This window comes from Leuresthes tenuis, unplaced genomic scaffold, assembly GCF_036924035.1.
Source record: "Leuresthes tenuis unplaced genomic scaffold, fLeuTen1.0.hap1 SCAF_11, whole genome shotgun sequence".
NCBI classification, from domain to species: domain Eukaryota; kingdom Metazoa; phylum Chordata; class Actinopteri; order Atheriniformes; family Atherinopsidae; genus Leuresthes; species Leuresthes tenuis.
The window spans coordinates 5,025,132-5,045,772 of NW_027325365.1; the positions used below are offsets into that span (position 1 = coordinate 5,025,132).

General features: G+C 42.0%; 1 protein-coding gene across 1 annotated transcript in view; it reads right to left on the reverse strand.

The window, feature by feature from the left end:
* Positions 1-20,641, reverse strand: part of fat4 (FAT atypical cadherin 4) — a 111,052-nt gene that overhangs the window by 9,171 nt on the left and 81,240 nt on the right. The window contains exons 7-15 of the mRNA XM_072395189.1: positions 19,350-19,530; positions 17,165-17,415; positions 12,566-16,915; positions 10,949-11,053; positions 10,289-10,596; positions 5,155-5,240; positions 3,180-3,359; positions 2,620-2,744; positions 510-727 (exon numbers count right to left, since the gene is read on the reverse strand). Of these exons, the coding sequence (XP_072251290.1) occupies positions 510-727; positions 2,620-2,744; positions 3,180-3,359; positions 5,155-5,240; positions 10,289-10,596; positions 10,949-11,053; positions 12,566-16,915; positions 17,165-17,415; positions 19,350-19,530 (5,804 nt within the window). The remainder of the gene's footprint in view (positions 1-509; positions 728-2,619; positions 2,745-3,179; positions 3,360-5,154; positions 5,241-10,288; positions 10,597-10,948; positions 11,054-12,565; positions 16,916-17,164; positions 17,416-19,349; positions 19,531-20,641) is intronic.

Consider the following 20,641-nt stretch of genomic DNA (forward strand, 5'->3'; position numbering starts at 1 on the left):
GAAGTGGGCTGACTGTATTTGCTGCACTTCTAGTGTCACTTTGTTCTTTTGCTGTTCTTAGCTATAAATGTATGTAAAGTTACCTACAAACACATTTTAGTCGGCATGCCACGTGTAAACGTAATAGTCTGAGGTGATACGTGGACACAGGACTGCAGTGTAGCTCTCCATGCTAATGTGAGCTAATGTGAGCTAATGTGAAAAGATTCCATGTAATATTTCTGAAGCTTAGAGAGTGCATATACAAATAAGCTGTCCATCCATTTTCTATAACCCCTTAATCCAACTCAGGGGTGTGGGAGGGCTGGAGCCTATCCTGGCTGCCATTGGATAGGCTCACCCGAGAGGGGTTGCCAGTCGATCTCAGACAGACAAACAGTCATAGGGACAATTTAGAGACTGTCCCTGAATAGCATATCATTAAAATAGACACGGTAGGTTAAACCCAAAACACAGGCCATTAACTTTAGGTGTCTTTAGGCTCTGATATGACGCTGATACTCTCTCACCTTGACTGTGGTGTAGTTGCTGCTCTCCTGTACATGCAGCAGAGTGCCGCTCTTGCTTCGTGTTCTGAACTTGACCTCCAAGCTGCTGGGAATGACAGGGCCAGAGGCCACATCCTTCAGCGACTGTCTCAGCAGGATGTCACGTTTTGGGCCCTGCTTCAGAGAGTAGTCCAGGCGGCCGGTACCATCCAGGGACAGGGCCGTGTCTGCTGTCATGTCTGAGAGACACAAACGAATAGTAAGGTGAGCTCCGTCTGACGTCAGAAGTTTCATAGGAAATTATAAAATTATAAACCTATTTGTACTCTGCTCCTGTCGGACTATCAGGTTCAAATGATTTTTCCTAAACCCATAATTACAAATTGGTCCTTATGTTCTCATCAGTAGTTATAAATACCTTCCCATCAATGCAAGAAGCCCCAGACCAGCTTTTATTCCCAATGAGCTCTAACCAAATGTCTAAAGTATAAATGAGACTAACAAGACTTAATGTAACACAAAGAATGTGTTTATTAACTGAAGCTATGATTTCACGTTCTAAAGCTAGTAGCCAACACTAATGTTTATGCCAAATATTCCTGTAATGAGAAGCAATGTGAGCCCTCACACCAATCCACAGTTATCATATCATCACAATAAGATAAAATAAGAGTCACTGAAAATGTTTTATTATGATGAAATAAGTCTGTATGAGCTGAATTTTCTTCTTTCCTTGATGGTTAATTCTGTGAAAGGATGCGGATGGAAAAGTGTATTTCATCTTTGTGTTAATGCTGTCCTCCACTCAGTAAAACAAAACGTTGGTACAGATAAAACTGAACTGGAATTTGCCAGTTTAGAGTCAAAATCAGTTAAATCCAATAAGTTTATGGTTCATGTGGTTCCTGGTGCAAAAATTTAGATAAAGTTTAAATATTCTGAACATGAGTGCTGACAGTGAAATCTGCAAACAGTGCTGCTTTTCTCAGAGGCAGCTGCAGAGCCAGCAACAAATTCAATCATAGTGGCCTATTAGCTGTCCAGTATCATCAACTTTGAAAACAAACCAACCATTTTCAGCTTCAGAATGCCCCAATTTTTCCATTTACATTGAAATTCATGCAACACAACGTCAGTGAATGACCTTCCACACTGTAGTAAATCAAGCCTTGAAAGTTAAACCAAACAGTTTCCACAGGTGTCTCAACTTTTATTGGTCCCTAACAAACATTTGGTTTAGAGTATCAAATAATGATGATGTACTGGAACTGCTAGCATGCGATACTTCACCCAGTTATTACTCTGTGAGCAGTTGCTAAACTTTTAACTCTACGCAGGCCCTGAAACGTACAACCGACAGGCCAAAGAAGAATATCAGCAATGGAATTCACTGATTATTTATAAAAAAGCTGTAAAAGTTTACCACTTTTCAGTTCAAATGATGCTTTTAAACTGATGGTTTACATGCATTTGCATACTAACAACGGTCAAAAGAAGTCATGATGTCATTTTAGGGCCAGTAAAAATACTTTTGGCTAGTTAAATTGCCAAAAGATCCATTTTGGTTTCCTGCTGCCACTCATTCTGGGAGGCTCTGAGGAGGAACTTTACTGTTTCTTAATGTGCAATTTTCATCAAACTTTAGACATTTGTCATTGAAAAAACAACGTCTCTGCCCTTCACTGCACCTTTTGTGTATATCTCTGAAGGAACCCACTGCATTTGCATGAGAAAAAAAAAGACAGTAGCAGATTTCCCACAAAATCAAACCTGATGGCAAACAAAATAATCCATTTTCCCCGGTATTACCTTCAGTTGCTTCCAGGAATAATATGAAAGCGTCAAAATAAATGGCTAATAGTTACTGGTAGTTACAGTAGTTATAAGTCTGTGGCAAATTTGAGAGCCCAGAAGGTTTTTAGGTCTTTATTTAGTTCACCAATGTCGAGTCTGAGGATTTATGTAATATAACGCTTTGAAATGAAGCTCAGCAGGCAACAATGTGGCCTATATTAAGCTTCATAAAGCAGCTTGATGACTCATGAGGGATTGATCATAAATAATCATGATAGAATATTCCTTACTAAGTGCAACTTCAGCAGAATACGACACTTCAAAGGCAGATACTTACATTTCTCACAGAATTTGCCGGTAAAGCCGTCCACACACTGGCACTGTTGCCAAGACCAGTGGTCCAAACAGGTGCCTCCATGTCTGCACGGGCTGGCGGTACAGGCTCCTTCCAGTCTCGGACATCTACAGACACAATAATACACATACTGACAATCAGATGGACAGTTTGACAGTCAGCTCCACAGCAAGCAGCTGGGGGGTCTGCAGGAAAAGAAAATCTAAAACGGGGGCAGATGAGTTGTGATTTCTGTCCCAGTGTGGCAATACAAAACCTCATAAAGAACCCCAGAGAATTAGCATATTAAAAGATCTGTCTTTGGCTCACTATTCACCACCGCAAAAAAAAAAATCCTCTGGAATTCAGCAATTGGTTTCCCCCATCAAAAATCTGCCATTTGTATCTAAAAAAACATCTTTTTAAAAACTCCAGAGAGGGTCTGAGAGTGTGAACAGATGTCCCACAGCGAAAGTTGAGGAGGTTGGAGAAGATAGCAGGGAAGAAAAGGAAGAAGATGGAGAAAGGCTTAAATGAAAGGGGTGGGATTTTCAGCTGCAGACCTGTCAAGAATGCCACGCGATGCCAATGCCTGACTGGGCTCCAGCGGGCGGCCGTTGACGGCGAACTCCATGATGCAGCCGACAAAGTCGTGGGTGGCGACCTGACCGCGCCGATGAAGGACAGGTTCTATCGACCTCACTCCTCCAACCGAGAGCCTGTTGGGCTGCACATCTAGGATCCTGCACATACACAGACAGGCACACACTCACTTGCAGGCACACACAAAAGTGCATATGCACAGAAATTCAAAAGCTCACAAATGTGCATTTAGTGTTCAAAGGTATTCAAACTGAAACACGCTTACACAGAAAGACTCTGTGCGCCAGAGAGTTTCACAACATTGTGCTCCCCAGAAACTTTCTTATACACCACAAAACACACACAAAAGCACGCAAAGTCTAAAGTTTTCACCCCACGAGGCCTGGCTTAAGGCTGTCAGTGTGCAAAGGCAATGACCATCCATTTATGTGAAGGGTTGCATCATATGTGGAGCAACAGATGAGGTCATTCTGACTTTGAGGGTTCTGTATAACATCGTTGTAGAAATATGTCAGAAAAGCATGTGACATCCGAAGCAACTAACATAGATCTAGAGAGTTTGACAGTAACAGGGGTTATGAGTGTGTGAGGCTCTAACTTGCACGTCATCATCAGGGGATGCGTGCAAGCCTCAAATGCTGACTCACGTCCATTCACAACTGAGCACAATCAGCCAATAAGTCCATTTAGTTAGTGGACGTGTGAGCTCAAACATGTAATTACAGAGAAGTTTTAGTTTCTACAAGGTGTCAACATGAACTAATGATTGAAATAAATGATTCATCATCACCATACTTCTCCAACAAACCTGATGTCAGACTAATTCCAAGTCTTAAATTTATTTGGCTACAGGTATGTGTCGACTGTCATCGTAAATCACAAGATGAATGTTATGGGTTAACTGATAACCAATAGGCCAGCAAAGAAAAGACACATTTCCATTTGTCCTATCCCTAACCCAAAAAGAGGAGTGTCTGTAAACTGATGATATTCTAAAGCTCATTCCAATCATAGCAAGTCGAGTAGAAGGAGAAAGCTGTTTTACCCTGCTCTGAACATTTGAAAGAGTTCTGGAAGTAGATCTACTATCTTTTGAGCTAGTGTGATATGATAGGAGGTTGGAGATGTAAGGAGGTAGTTTACCGAACAACGTCTTTGCAATAAACAGCATTTTCTTCTCTGGTTTAGAGAAGACCATCTCAAAGAATCATACAAGCTGCAACGGTGAGTGCAGGAGCCTGCCAAGTCCATTTCTTTCTTCTCAGAAACGCATATAAATAACATCATCATAATTTACCTTAAAGTAAAAAAACATTGTTCAATTTTATTAATGACTGCAATGAAAAAGCACTTTCCTAAATAAGAGAAACAAAGGCCGGTTTAGGTTGAAGCTCTTTTAATGGATTGTCAACATGGGCATTAAAAGCCTGCTTTTCATCAAGCCATAAGCCTAGATATTTATAAGAAGTGACTCTTTCTGTGCAAATACCATATAGAATCAAAACAGAGGAATCAGCTGCCTTAAAGCAGGCCATAAATTTGTTCTTTTATTTTCTTTAATGCGAGACTAAATAATGAGACGTGGCACATGGACACCACAAGCCCAAAGGGTTGGAAGTTGTTGGTCATCATCTACTGATGAAAAATACATCATGTCTTCAATTAAACCTCTTGACTGTGTAATGTTGATTCACTGCAGACAAGAACTGCTGTCGGGTCAGAGAGCAGAGCAACAGCTGTGAAATATTAACCGAATATGTTCGTACCAGGTACGTGAAACCTTTTTGGTTTGGTTTTCCGTTATTTTCTCAGACTTGAAGAATTATTCATTGAGTTTTCCAGGCCTTGGAACATAAGTATTTTCTGATTTACAGTTTGGATGGATAATGGAACCAGCTGTTGAGTAAACGATATGTGTGTGTGAGATTATCCTACCAGTCAGTGTGCACTGCCACGTTGCTCACAGCGCAGTAGCCCGGTTCCTGGTCATCACCACACAGGTCCACAGTCAGTGATGCAGCCTACATGATGACAAGAACACACACATGCATGTCACGTTGAGAGCAGCAGCTGTACATTAAAACTACCTCAAACAATTATTGTTCAGGGAGGAAATTTCTCAAACCCTTCCCTGCAGACTACGGTCGACATAAACACCAACAAGCTGTGTCCTTCGCTGTTTTGTGTGGCGGGGGATGACCCTGCATCTCAATTAATCACTTCCACTTTATAACCAGTGTCATGTGGGAATGCACATCCCGCTTATATTGATTCAGTCACACTCAATCAACATGAGTTTAATTGAGCTGTACTTATCAGAGGATTAATGTGTTGGCTGGACTCAGTGTGTCAGGAGGAGAAGTCACACTAACTCAGTTTACTGGTAGAGCAACACACTACAGTGAAGAAACAGAAAATAGACGCGCAGCTCACCGCATTTACAACCATTCTAAAATAAAAGAGCAGCTAATCCTTACCGGGTCTTAAAACTAGGTAAAATACAACCTCACAACACGTATCACATCAAGTCATTATCAATTTAGCAAAGACTTCTTACAGTCCGTTTTTAGCAGCATTAACCTGAAGTAATCGCTTTATGTATGACGTTATCAGTCTCTCATATCGCTGTGGAGGACATTTGTCCTATAAATCTTCACATGGTTGTTTCAGATTATTGAGATTTTTCAGGTATTTGTTCATGCAGAGCTATGATACAGTCCCATCACAGCATTTGGACCATTGCAGCACCTTGATTTGTTTCTTTTTCACACATTCTGTTGTAGATTTGCTGCTGTGTTTGGGATCATTGTCCTGTTGATGAACCAGTTTCAGCCAAGCTTTAGCTCACACATTTGACTCTGGAATACTTTGGTATCCAGAGGAGTTCATGGTGGACTCAATGACTGCAAGGTGCCCAGGTCCTGTGGCTGCAGAACAAGCCCAGATCATCAGCCCTCCACCACCGTGCTTGACAGCTGGTATGAGGTGTTTGTGCTGATATGCTGTGTTTGGTTTCCTCCAAACGTGCTGCTGTCCATCTAAATTTCTTATTCTTTCTTTCAAAGAAAATAACAAATGCATGATGTCAAAAACAGCGGTACAGTGGTTAACACTGTCACCTCACAGTAAAACGATTGTAACTCTAACATGGCTGTTAGCTGTGGCCTTTCTTTGGGAAGTTTGCAGTTCTCTCTGTGCCTGATTGGGTTTATTCCCACAGTCCAAAGACATGCATTTTAAGATAAATTGGTAATTTAAATCAGTTGTAGGAGTGAATGTAAGCATGCACGTCTCTGTTAGCCCTGTGATGGACTGATGACCTGTCCAGGGAGTACCTCACCAGTGTCAGCTGGGATAGACTCCAGCACATCCACGATCCTCAATGGGATTTATAGGGTGTAGCTAATGGATGGATGTAGAGCATGCTCAAATGTTAACTGATTAGACGTAACGGGTCCTCTGTGCCCAATTTACCTTCATTGTTTTTACAGGCTAATAAAAATATTCAGTACAAGAGTAAGAATATTTCTTTTCATTTTGTCTTTCTTTAAGCATTACTCACTAAATAAACAATTTTGATGTTATTCAAAGAGCAGTTTAACATTTTGGACAATGTGATTATTTACTTTCAAGCATAGAGTTAGGGGAAATCAAAATGACTTCTGTATGTTCATGAAAAACGCTGTAAGGCTGCACTCAGATGTTATATAGTTTAGTATAACATGAAGATGAGAAACAGGACTGCTGCTGGTAGCCTAACATCTGGTCCATAGATCCAAGAGTAATGCAAGTCTTGTCTGCTCTTCGAACTTTCTGCCAGAAAGAGAAGTGTGTGCCAAAATGCTGAACTACGCATTTAAATATTGTTAAATATTACTAGAGAATCTACACAAACTAATGACTAAGTCCCCTTGAACTTGAGAATAAAGATAAAGAATTCCAACAAATGGAGGCAGTAAGAGTTGAGACAGAAGCAGCGGGCGCTAGCGCGGCAGCTAACTGCCAATGGTGACTGTTGCGTCTGCACCTCAACCCAGAGCCCAGCACAAGCTGTGTTTTCAGCAAAAGCACCAGCATCCGTCAGCTGAAGTTGTGCTCATCAAGAGATGCTCAAATGATCACAAACCATTGCAATTATATATTAGTAAAATCAAAGCTAATTCCATCTTTCATTACATGCAGCCAAGCTGGAACAAACCCATACCCATACATTCACACTTCCTTTTGGGCAGTGAAGCGGTTTTAATATCGTAGACAGAAAATTATGCCTGCATGAAATTTGCCACAATGTTTGTAGATGACTTTTGGATAGAGACATTAAACCTCATATTTAGGGGAAGACATGCATCTTTCTGGCCATTTACTCCAAAATCATGTGATACTTAACATTACAGGCCCCTGGAAAAATATGTTTATTTAATTATTTTTCCTTTAAAACTCTACTTAACATGGCACCACTTGGGAAATGTGTTTACCGTATGTGATATTCATATTTCTTGTGGTGTGACTAAATAGAATTTAGGTTCCTCCAACTGAAGATTACTTTCATCTTGTTGACAGTTTGCTCTAACAATCAGTCTTCATAGCTCAAGTTGTCTAGAAAGGGTGACAAGTCGACCAAATATCCAATCAGCGAAAAACTGTTCTGCTGAAAATTAAGATTCTGTATTTCTCTGCTGATATTTGTGTAAACAAGCCCCATTCAGTGCTTAGTTTGACTGTTCCAAGGCATGAGGCAAATCCTTTTTCATTATGATGGTTGACGAGAGAGTGGCATAGAAATGCCAGACATTTCGGGAAATGTTTCCTGTTTCCCGTTAGTGGCACAAAAGCATTTGCCCAGATGTAGATTGTTGTCTCTTCTCCCTGTGTGCTCTGAGATGGAACGACTCCACTAGGAAGAAAAGAAATGGGCTGGTGAGGAAACTGTCCGGAAAAGTGTGTGTAAGTGTTGAAAAACTGGGGCAATCACGCTCCACCTCTCCTACAGTTTAAGTAAACACGGACCACACCGACCCGGATCTCTGACACAAATCATCTGGGAGAGTATGACCCTGCCGAGCACGTGCACGCACACACACACACACACACACACTCCTCATTCATTACTTCACTTAAAACGTACACACATAGAAGCAAATCAGATAATGAAAATAGGCATAAAGATTCAGTAACAGTGAGGAGAAGTACAAAAGTCTTGAACACATTTATGACTCACTGAAGCTGCATAAAGAACCACATCAACATTAAATCAATGTTTTCCTGTGATCAAAGGGGCTGCAGTCATGCTTTAAATACACTACATTTACTGACAAGTGTCTCACTCTGTGGAAGAGAAAATATTTCTCACAAGAAAACCCCTTGGTAATTAGGACCGAATGTAACATGAAAGGATGAGAAGCTAGTTTCATGTGTTTTTGCTAACACTGATAGAAATGTGCAGAAAGCGCTGGTGGAGATCACTGTTTTCCACATGACTAATGTGATGCATTTTCTCTCTGTTGTGGTGCATGGGTCAAATAACTGCTGGTCCGAATTTATTTTGTGCCTGTTTCAAGGACAAATAATTAGTCTAATAAAAAGCCTGTTGATTAGCCGCTGATGCTGATCGACAACTAAACTGTGAAGCTACATTTGCAAACCACTCTCTGTTTCCTCTTGTTCCATACTTTCAGTTTATCAGACTACTTGGCTTATTGTGTATTTCATCCACGTTTTGCTTATTTTCTATTGGCATGTAGTGGAACAGGAGCTGTTGTTTCACGTGAAAATAGACCTTCAGCTTGACTTATTCAAAAATATTTCTGTCAAACTACCACAGAAAACTTATGTATTTCACATATTTATTTTCCATTTTTATTCTGAATTCACCGTGAAACACAGAGCAGAGTGTTATTTATTCATACAGAAGTTAAGCAGGCCAACAGCCTCCCAAACAGACCAGACTGATCAGCTCCACTGGCCTTTCACAGGCAGCACCTACCATTCTGAAACAGCTCTGTTTAAAACTGAAATTCAAAAAATTATTTAACTGAACACAAACCTCGTATTTCTGAGGAAGAGCTTTCTGAAACTTCAACAGGTCATGAAAAGGTGAAGGTGTGGCTCTCACAAGTCTTGTACAATCAGTTTGACTGGACAAAAATATAGTTTGTGGTACATTTATTATATTTGACCAAAAATCAAACTCTGATGACTATCATTGGGATTTTAACAGTCGGTGTGAACTCTCTGCTCCCTCTGATTACTTGGAGCCTTCACGAAGAAGCAGTGCACGACCGTGTCTGTGGTTTCTGCCTGCTTTTCAGATTGGCTCAGAACTCAGGCGCAGCAACTGGGAACAGACCTCAAGCCTGACCACTGAAATGACCTACATCACCTTTTGCAAACACGGTGATAAGGTTCACTTTACACCGCCTGCGGGAGTTGGCACTTTAGGCACGACACACAGACATTTTTCTCTCACCCTTGAAAAGCGCAAACATATCCACCTCATGATTCACTGGGCACTATATGCAGACAGACTCGCAGTTCTCAATGTGAGCTGTGTTCCTTTCCATCCCGTCACTCTCCACCATCTCAAAACTGACAATTTAATGATTTTACCAGCTTCCTATGAAACCCCATTGCACGGCGGGAAATGACAGATTTGAAGTCCAGCAGGAGAGCTACATTATAGATGATTTGACAGGGCGAATAGAATTTTTTTTCTTTTTTTTCCTCCTTCATTGCCACTGCATTGCTGGCAGGGTGAAGCCTCTCATTCAGAGCACAAGAGACAATTTCAACTTTCAGGGCCATTTTGGATCCTGGTATTGTAAATCACAGCGAGCAGTAAAATGTAATTACAAACCATGAAAACCTTAAGTTGAGCTACTGGTGGTTTGGAGGAGTTATCATTATCATTATCATATGATGGTGCAAAAAAGAGGAAAATGCCAAATGTGTATGCAGCTTTCAGCTGTAAAATTCCAGGATATAAATGCAGCTGAATGTGTCACATGTGTCCATACTATATGGAATTCAGATTTACCTCAATCTTACTGCTACTAGTGCATACAATTCTTACCATCCCAGCTCTTCTGGCGATGACCGTGTGAAACTGCCCATCTGAAACTTTTATCATGGTCATCAGTTTATAAGTTCCACTGCCCAAGTTAAAGGAGAAGCGCATCTGTCCTTCGAAGATCTCCAAAGCCAGGAACTCTGCCTTGTCTCCAGTCTGGTTATCGTGGTTGTACATAAGCAGCGCGTTGCTCTTCAGAGTAGCAAACTTGATATAAATGTAGTTATTGTTGGGATCCAGGGAGGGAAACTCCATGTAGGAGAGCTCCTCAAAGCCATAGCTGTTTAGTTCGCAGTGTTTGCCAAAAACCCCTGTGGACAAAAACAGACCAAAGGACGAATCAGAGAGGAAACCAATGAGTGATTCACGGTCCTGCTATGGTAAAAATATCTACAGATACAACCGAATCTTTACCAAGTGTTCTTATATGTTGTATTTATATGAACAAAAAAGAATCTTTAAAAAGTAATAAGCTCTCCTCCCAAATTATAGAGCTTTTCATGAGAACGGGAATACAGAGCATGAAAAATGATGCCACAAAATGAAATGAGTGTCAACATTTGTTTAAGAAACTGTGAAAGAATGGGATCTGTGAAATTATCCATCTTGCTTTTCAATTCACTGGGCCTCTTTAAACCCAGAAAGTTTCCTCTTATTACTTACCAAATGGACAATGACAGTAATATCCATCCACTCGATTCTGACAGGACCCGCCATTAAAACAAGGGTTACACTCACAGTGATTGATGATGGAATCACACGTTTTGCCTGGGTTCATAGAACAACACAAATTAAAATGGATGGGGTGGCAGACAACACAGAAAACCCCTCAAGGGGAACACAGTTCACTTTCCCTCACAGGCCAAGTCATGCAGGCCTTTCATCACCTCACAGCTGAGAAATGCACTGCAAAGAAAATGTTACTATGTAGTCAGCCTTAAAATCGTAAAATCCTATTCAATCAACCATTAAATATAAAACAGGAAGTTGGGAATTCACCTGTTTTAGTGCAGTTTAAAAATGTCTTCATATATGTGATGCTATTTTGAAAACCACATTACTTGTCCAAGATTACATCATTTCATCCACAACAACATCTTGAAACTTTAATAGGAAAAAAGAAATGATCTCATTCAATTGGCTGATTCTTCTCACTGAGAATAATCAGGCTTTCGAACTTACTGCAAGATCAAATTGCTTTGCGTTGTACAGGATCAGGCTGTTATTTTCTATTGCAGTGCACAGCTGAAATGCTGAAATGTACATGAACCTCATGCCACACATGCAGGCAAACGTAAGAGTTTAAAGGTTTAACATCATGATAGGGAATGTGACTCTGATGATAAAACTGAGAGACCGAAATGATGCACGGCACATGGTACAACAGAGAAGGACTGACACTGAACTTTGGAAATATGCTTAATGCTGCAAATCCTGAGACAAGTTGCTTAATGGAGATGGATTCTGCTGCCAAATCCAGTCGGGGAAAACAGGAAGTGGAGAGTTCACAGTCAGGGCATACAAACTACTGTAAGTCAATCTGTGCATTTCTGCAGGAGGGTCATTCATCTTGATGAAACCTAAAGTTTTGCAGTAATTTTATATTGTAATAAAAAGGGACATTAATGACTTGACTCGAGGCAAATCGCCCGCTCTGAAAATGTCTTTCAGATGCTGCAGTCAGAGGCTGGACATCATACAGGATCCAAATGACTGGTCTAAGTATTTCCACTCAGAATCCACTCCCCCTTTTATCAGAGCCAATAACGCTGTGTATTCATTATATTTCCTAATTATAAGGCCTGATTGAGTCTTTTATAAAGCTGCTCATTTGTCAAACAACTCAAAACACAGCTAAATGCTGAATCCTTGATTAAGAAATCCCTGTGTATACAATTAGATTAGGAATGTGTCTGTGTGTGGTCATAGCTACATGTGCACGAAGGCACACAATGAAATGGGATACTGGTCAGCAGCGTGTAAAGTCAAGACTTAAGTTTTGACTAGGGTCAGCTTAGTATCATCCTTCTTATTAAAGCAAACATGGCAGGCTGATATGTATCACAGCTGATACCCACAGACAAGCAATCCAAAAACCAAACTGTTTTTGGCAGCCTTGCCTAAATGCTATGGCTAGAACACCTCCTGGAAACATTCAGAAGCAAATATTTTTATTGGACGTGATGCTATTTGTGACTACATTATTGTGAGTATCCCCACATGATTTTTCCAGGCCTTACATGAGTGACTGTGTGGACTGATATAAAATGTGTGTAGTACCTGCAAATCCGGATTTACACAAACAGTTGAAGCCGCCAGGGAAGTTCTGGCACAGCGCCCCATTCTTGCAGGGGTTGGAAAGGCATTCATTGATATCCCTCTCACAGGCCATTCCGGTGAAACCCTCAGGACAGGTGCAGGAGAAACCCCCAACCAGATTGTGGCAGGTGCCGCCATTATGGCAAGGCGATGGCTGGCACTCGTCAATGTCTGTCTCACACAGAGCTCCTGCGTATCCGGGCCTGCAGCTGCAGGCGTACGGCTGCAGGGGGTGGTTGGAAACAAGGATCACAGGGACACTTTCTTCTGTCTTCATATCAGGCCCGACACTGAGACGCCGCTTGCAGCTGCCTCCATTCTGGCACGGGTTACGTGTGCATGGATCATGGTCCACCGCATCTATTTGCACCCCACTCTGTCTGTATAAAATGTCTTTGATACTCTGGAAGAATGTGGCCACGCCACTGGGGTTCACATATTGTCCATGGCCCCGTTTCACAGCTGCCATCAGGAAAGTCTGATTGTTGAGCTCAAACGCTCCATAAAGCAGAACCCCTGTGCCTAGTCCTGCAAGCTGAGAGTTGGCAATGCGTAAGAAGCTGAGGTAGTGGTTGGTGAGAAAGCTTTTGACTCCTTCAGAGTGGAGCCGGATAAGAATGCTGTTGTCCACAGTGGCATTGGTGAAGCCCATGAAGAGAACTCTGGCTGTATTACTGACTGAACCATGGACACCGTCACTGCTGCGGATGGTTAGTTCAAACGTTCCATCTGTTGAACGGGCTTTAGAGTTGAGGTTGCAGGTTCCTGTTGGAATACTAAACAGACCAGAGGATGGAGGGATAAGGGAGCAGTGAAATCTGTCATGAATGTCAGGGTCTTGTGGTTTGACATCTCCCAAAGAGCCTCCGGGAAACATGTTTCCAAAGTAGTGGACAAAGATTTCCATTGAGCGCGGCTCTGAAGGATTGTCATTCTGATCATTTATTTTGACGTGAACTGTTCCTGTGGAGGACATTTGAGGCACACCAGAGTCCTTGATCACAACATAGAGGTAGAAGTCACTAATCTGCTCTCTGTCGATCTCCCGACTGGTGGTTAACACCCCAGCTGAACTGAGGCTGAAGTAGCTGTTGGCAGAGCCAGAACTCAGGAGCCTGTATAAGAAAGGGCCTTGGTTGGGTGGTAGATCTGTGTCAGAGGCAGTCAGTGATGTAACTGCAGTGCCAGCTCTCTGGTTTTCCATTACCTCAGCATAGGTGGTTGTCAAAGTAGGACCGTTATCGTTGATATCTTCCAGATTTACAATTACAGTAGCACTTCCGGTGGCTGGAGGTGTGCCAGTATCCACAGCAAGAACAGTCAGATTATACACAGGGGTTGTTTCTCTGTCCAACTCTGCAGCTACAGAAACTTGGCCAGTTTTTGGGTTAATTGTAAAAACATTTTTATCAAAATCAGGAGCAATGGAGTAAGAAAATCTGCTCCAGCTTGGGACAGAGTCCGAGTCCTCAGCACTCACAAAGGTAACCAGACCACCTGGTGACAGACCCTCACTAACTTGCACATCATACAACTCTTGAGTAAAAACAGGTGGATCGTTGGCATCAAGAATAGTGATATTCACAAACACCTCATCAATATCTGCCCCACGGATGCTTCCTGCATTCTTCGCCAACACCTTTAGAGAAATCTTTTCTTCTTTCTCGCGGTCTAGAGTACCTGTGACATAAATCTGGCCGGTCTTCTTGTTGATGCCAAAGCCCTTCTTTCTGCTCTTTCCAAAAATGAGGTAGTAAACGACTCCATCCTCTCCTTGGTCTCGATCACTGGCGAAAACCTCTCCGATCACTGTGCCTTTTGGAGCAGCTTCAGAGATTTCAAAGTAGTACTGTTTGGAGACAAAGCGGGGAACGTATTCATTGGCTCCCTTCAGCTGAATATTGACATTGGCGAAGCTGCAGCGTTCTTCGTCTGGAACATTGAAGGCCTTCACTGTTAAATGGTAGACTTGCTTGGCTTCATAATCCAAGAAGCCCTGGGTGGTGATGATGCCCCTGTTCGGGTCAATGACAAAGAGGTCACTGTCTGATGACTGAATCACATAAGCCATGACTGCGTTAGCGCCTGAATCGCGGTCTATGGCGTTCATTTTCAACACGGTGGTGGCACTGGGAACATTCTCCTGCACAACGGGGAAGTACTCATCAGGATCAAACACGGGGGGGTTGTCGTTCACATCAGTCACGTGTACTGTGACAGAGACATAGCTTGTTTTTGCAATCCAGCCACCATCAGTGGCTGAAACTCTAAGCTCATGTCGTTGCTTGTCTTCAAAGTCCAGAGGATGAGCTAGAGACAACACTCCTGTTTTGCTATTAAGTGCAAACACACCGTTGTCATTGCCTGAAGTAATGTTGTATGTAATAAGGCCATTCATCTCTTTATCTTTGTCTCTGGCAGACAGAGTCCTTATTGCTGTTCCCACCGCAAGGCTTTCAGGTACAGTAGCTGAGATTTGGCTTTGTGAGAACTCAGGTGTGTGGTGATTTTCCTCTGTGACTGCAATTCTCACTGTTGTCTGTGCTGACAACGGAGGATTTCCTCTGTCACTTGCAGTGACGTCGATGTGGAAAATTTTATTCATATCAGATGTGAGGGAAGAGGCAACCATAATCCATCCACTTGTTTTATCTAATTTGAATTTACTGGAACTGTTACCTCCTGTTATTGAGTATTCAACCTCGGAATTAAGGCCAAAGTCTTTTTTATCATGAGCTAAAACTCTTATTAGTCTGGTGCCAACCTTCACACTTTTAGTTACAGGTGTGAAGTAGCTAGATGAGTCAAACTGAGGAGGATTATCATTGCTGTCTACAATGTTTACAATGACTGTAGTCTCACTCATCAAAGGCTTGACTGCTCGGTCTGAGGCTGTGACAATGAAGCTGTGGCGATTTATATTTAGACTACTAGCCCCTGTGGAGTTCTGATACTTTAACTGCTGCTTGACAAATACTTCTCCGGAGCTGGCGTTGATTCTGAAATACTCTGACTGGGATCGAATGAAATAGAAAATTTTGCCATTGAAACCCTCATCAGGATCATTGGCAGACACCTGTGTGACCAGAGAGCCGACCTCCTTGAGCTCAGGGTAGTCAAGATAGTAAGATGGCCGGCTAAATCTGGGAGCATTATCATTAATATCTGTTACGAATACGGTTACATCTGTGCTTACTGTCCAGCCAGAGTCATGTGCAGACACTTTGACAATGTAGTGATCAGTGTCTTCTCTATTGAGTGGTCTACTAATTGTTATGTCTCCTGTGTTTGAATTAATATTGAATGGAAGGCTGGTATCTGTAATTGAATATCGGCTAATGGCATTTGAACCAGCATCCTCATCTGTGGTGGTGACTCTGGTGACAGTGTAACCCACAGGTGCATTTTCAGCCACTGTAGCACTAAAAATCTTAGAAAACCTGGGTGCATTGTCATTCACATCAAGCACATTTATGTACACCTTGACTGCTGTGTTTTTTGGAGGCAAACCTCGGTCAGAGGCTTTCACTTTCAAAGTGTACAGCGCCGCCTTCTCCCTATCCAGTGGTCTGGTGGTTCGTATTTCACCACTGGCTCGATTGATGCTGAAACTATTCTCATTGTTGCCATCAATGATGGCGTACTCCAGCTGTCCATTAGGCCCATTGTCCAGATCAACAGCAGAGACCATCAGCACTCGCTGAGGTGAAAGATTCTCCAGTATCTCAGCATGAAAGGGATCCTTATCAAATACTGGGTGGTTGTCGTTAACATCTAGCACAGTTATTTCCACTTTTTCATAGGAAGAGTAAGGTGGGAAGCCCTGATCTCTGGCTTCAATCCAGAGAACGTACTTCTGAATGTGCTCATAATCCAGAGGATGTCTGATAGACAACTCGCCTGAGAGCTGGTCTATATGAAAGGCGCTATCCAGGTTGCCGCTGGCGATGTAATATGAAAGTGGTCCACCCCTCATAGAGGAACCTGTCACCGTTGTTACAATGTGGTTGTTTGGCTGACTCTCTGGGAATGTGAATGTCCGCTCCTTCAGTTTGATCACAGGGAAGTTTCCTCCCGTAACAAAGCGTACAGTCACGGTGGTCATATCCGTTTTGGGATTGGCTCCACCGTCTTTAACGCGAACTGTAAGGGTAACTTCCGAACTTCCAGTAAGCCTGTCATTGGCAGTGATGGCACCTCTTACTGGATCAATCTTGAATTTCTCATAGTTGTGCCCCATTAATGAGTAGTGCAGCTGGGCGTTGGATCCAGAATCATCATCAGTGACAGTAACAGCAAAGACTAAGGACCCTGAAGACACAAATGGGAAGGGATTAGTTTTAAACCACTTAATCTGCACAAAAAGATGCTCATGTTGAGACAGATATTTTGAAAAAAAAAATTTATTTTGAATATCATTACCTATTTTCGTGAAAGACACATAGTTTGCATAAATATAATATAAAACAAAAAAAATATTACACGTGGTAAATTCACATTAGGTATAAACCATTTACCAGACAAAGAGGTGCAAAGGTTTTTCCTTTAGCACCTACTAACCTGCTGCAGTGGAGGCGGGGATGTGCGTCACATACGGGTGGTGGTGAAAGCGTGGAGGGTTGTCATTGATGTCGGCCACCGTCACAGAAACCGTGGCAGAGCTGGACAAGCCCTCAGGCTGCCCTCCATCTGTTGCAACAACCAGCAGCTGGTAATTGGCCCTGTCCTCTCGGTCCAGCAGGGAGCTGGTGATAATCTGTCCTGTGGCCGGGTTGATGGAGAACTGGCCATGACCTCCGCTCAGGCTGTAGCTGTAGGAGAGATAAAGGATGTGTTTCAGAAAATACTACTGATTAAAATAAAATGAAAAACACACTGATCAGGTCAATATGATAAAGTGATTTTTAGTTAGTGATTTTCATTGCATCAGCATGAAAGTGCATGTATAACTGTAGAAATAAGCTACATAATATGTATGTATACCTAACCTTAAAGCACAAACTCAGTGTCTGTGAAACTAATTCAAATCCTGCATCAAGCATCTTACATCATAGTGAGGTAATTGTGTTATTATTGGTGTCTGTAATGTGAACAGTGATCATCAGGTGAATCGCTCTTCAACAAAGACTGCAAAGCTGCAACATTGAAAATCACTGAGTGACCTTGCTCACAATTGTCACAATATGGTCTATAGAGGGCACTGTTTCAAGTTTTAGCAAAGCACATTAAAGAGAAAAATATGCTCAGTAATGGTCACCATATTTTACTCAGGAGACATCAAATCAGTAAGTAAACCGAACGAGGCTTTGAGTTTCATGTTCTATCAAATGCAGCCACTGTTTTCTGCTTCACTGCCCACACAGTCTCTGTGGTTCAGACTGCCTTCCCTGCTGGAGTTGGAACATTCCAACGTCCTTTATTTGATTTATCTTACTCCATTCAATTTACGTTTGTGTGGAACAATGTAATTACAAAAGAAAAATGATTAAAAACTCAAAACCTAGAAAAATATATAACAAACTATGCAAACAAAACATGGCATACATAATAGACTGTAACATAAAACTCATCAGGACCGGGGGCCACTCTCCTTTGCTTTCAAACAAATATCACGTTTCATCCCGTATCTCATGAGTCTCCAGCAGGACCCCAGACATAAATGTAAACTGACACATACATGTACACACCAGTGCATATTTTGAAAAGGTTTCCTGAAAAAGCATCCCCCTCCAGAGATAGGACGACAAATTGCAGAACAACGTGTGAACCAAGGGTGGATGCAAAGCTTATTTGGACATCATCACCAATATAAACTGTCCTCACATGCTTGTGGTCAGAACATAGTCTATGTTTGGGGCTTAAGTTTAAAGAGCTGTGAGAATCAAAAAGCAGTAACTGAAGGTAACCGGTTCTGGTCTCCATTAAGGACCTTGAACCCCCAGGAACCCCCGATGGGCACATCTCATACTGTCATAGACAATTAACATCCTCATTACTTTGTTTTGGGAAACTGGAACATGCTGTGGTACCCCCAATGTGTACTCAGTGGGGTTACTGAGAAAAGAGGAGGGATTGGACCTGAGTCAGCGTCCGGCTTGAGAGAGACTGGCCAGAAGCTCTTACAAGCTCCCCCACGGAGGGGGCTGTGAGCGTGAAAAAGCTGTCGTCCAAGCTTGTTAACTACAGCCCAAAACAAAGACTTTGGGTGTTGACTATACCTCTATACTTTACAAATAAGCTCCTGTTGTCAAATGCAGTGTAAAATTGGAATTTCACGAAATCTGGTGTTAAGATAAAGCATTTAACTAAAGGCTTGAGGAAAGCCAAACCCCAATCTTGGATGGCCTTGAAAGGGTATAAAAGGGCAGCAAAGCAAAACTGATTACTCACAGTGGAACTTTAGAGAATGACACAGATCTCCAATGAATTTTATGAAACTGATTCCTCAGAGTTATGGACAGAGTTATGGGTTTACTTCTGAGTAAATGTGTTTGGAAATAAGTGAAACGAAATAATGTTCTTCTTTTACTGTATTTCAACCTCTTCCTCTGGTGATTTAATGGAACGTAGCTACAAATCTGAAGATCCCAAAGGCTTCTTCACTTCTGACCAGTGGGGATTCAGACTTATAAGCTGTTGTCAAGTCATAATCAAACCAAAACACCACATCTGATGATTGATTTAAGAGAAACTGTCAGTGGAAAAAAAATAGATTGATAGAAAACGTGAACACTGATTATTGTACCTTATAACACCATTGATGCCCACGTCTGCATCTGAGCTGTTGACCAAAAGCACGTCTGTCCCTGTCGGGGCATCCTCTGTGATGGTGGTGTGGAATGTGGAGGAGGTGAAAACAGGAACGTTATCGTTGACGTCGTCCACTAGAACTGTTACCGTCCCTGTACCGCTTAGAGATGGGGAGCCTGGGGGAGTCGGGGAGAATAGGGAAAAGAAACATTAGGATGAGTCTCAATGGAAGTTTATATGTCCTTCAGTGCACATCCTAAAGAGACGTTAAAGGTGAAATTCTCTCAACAGCCAGGACAGAAGCAGCTCTTTAAACAATATTACTAAGTGACAGTATTACAGACTGTTTCTTGCCCCTGCCAACTGGTAAAGGGAACACATCTGAGCATGATTAAGACTTCCATTATTATTATTTTTTTATTTATTGATCCACACAGAACCAGTTGACACTGTGGGGGCTATAATGTGGTATTCCAGCTGCATTTAATTCATGCAAATATCTCTGAGCACATATTTGCATTTCTATTGGTTATAATGTCACATCAACACAGCGGAGAACACATGAAGGGGCTTAATGTCTCTGAAAACAAATCTTTCAGGCATCCTTCCTGAGGTATTGAACACTCATAGATTTAATCTCCACAATGAGGAATCTATTTTAAGGTGCATGGCAGAATAAGATAGTCTGTGGAATTTGAGCGAGGAGAAGTGCTATTTTCAGCCATAATCTAACCATTTTCCTCCCAGAGCGGGTGACGAAACGGGCCTGACTGAGCCCTGTGGGGTTGGGTTTTAATCAATAGCAGATGAAAACGAGACGCATTGCAGAAAAACCTGAAGAAAAAAACAGATTCAGACATCTGCCTTGCTTGAGTTGCCCTTGATAATCCTTCCTTAAATGGCACACTAAACTGCCTAATCTATATTTCAAACATAAGCACGAGTTCAGCCTCGTTACTGAGAGTCACACTGTGGGATCTGGGGACATCTTTAAAAGCCTGGAGGTATTTTGAGCTCTTAATGAAGTGCATATGGTTTACAGTGTAAATACTATAAGCACAGAGAGCACCTGAGGAGAGAACAAGCTGAGATCTGAAAGCAGTAAGAGACATTTTTACCCTCTCAAACCTAAGGTTGTTGCCTCCCACTGTTCTCTTCAGAAAACTGCATGAATCTATCAATTATAATGTGCCAAAATAAGAACATGCACAATCCTGAGCTTGTGTCTCCTACTTGTGTGTATAAAGCTGTTGAAAACATCAGATGCTTGAAATTGCGTACCGTGGA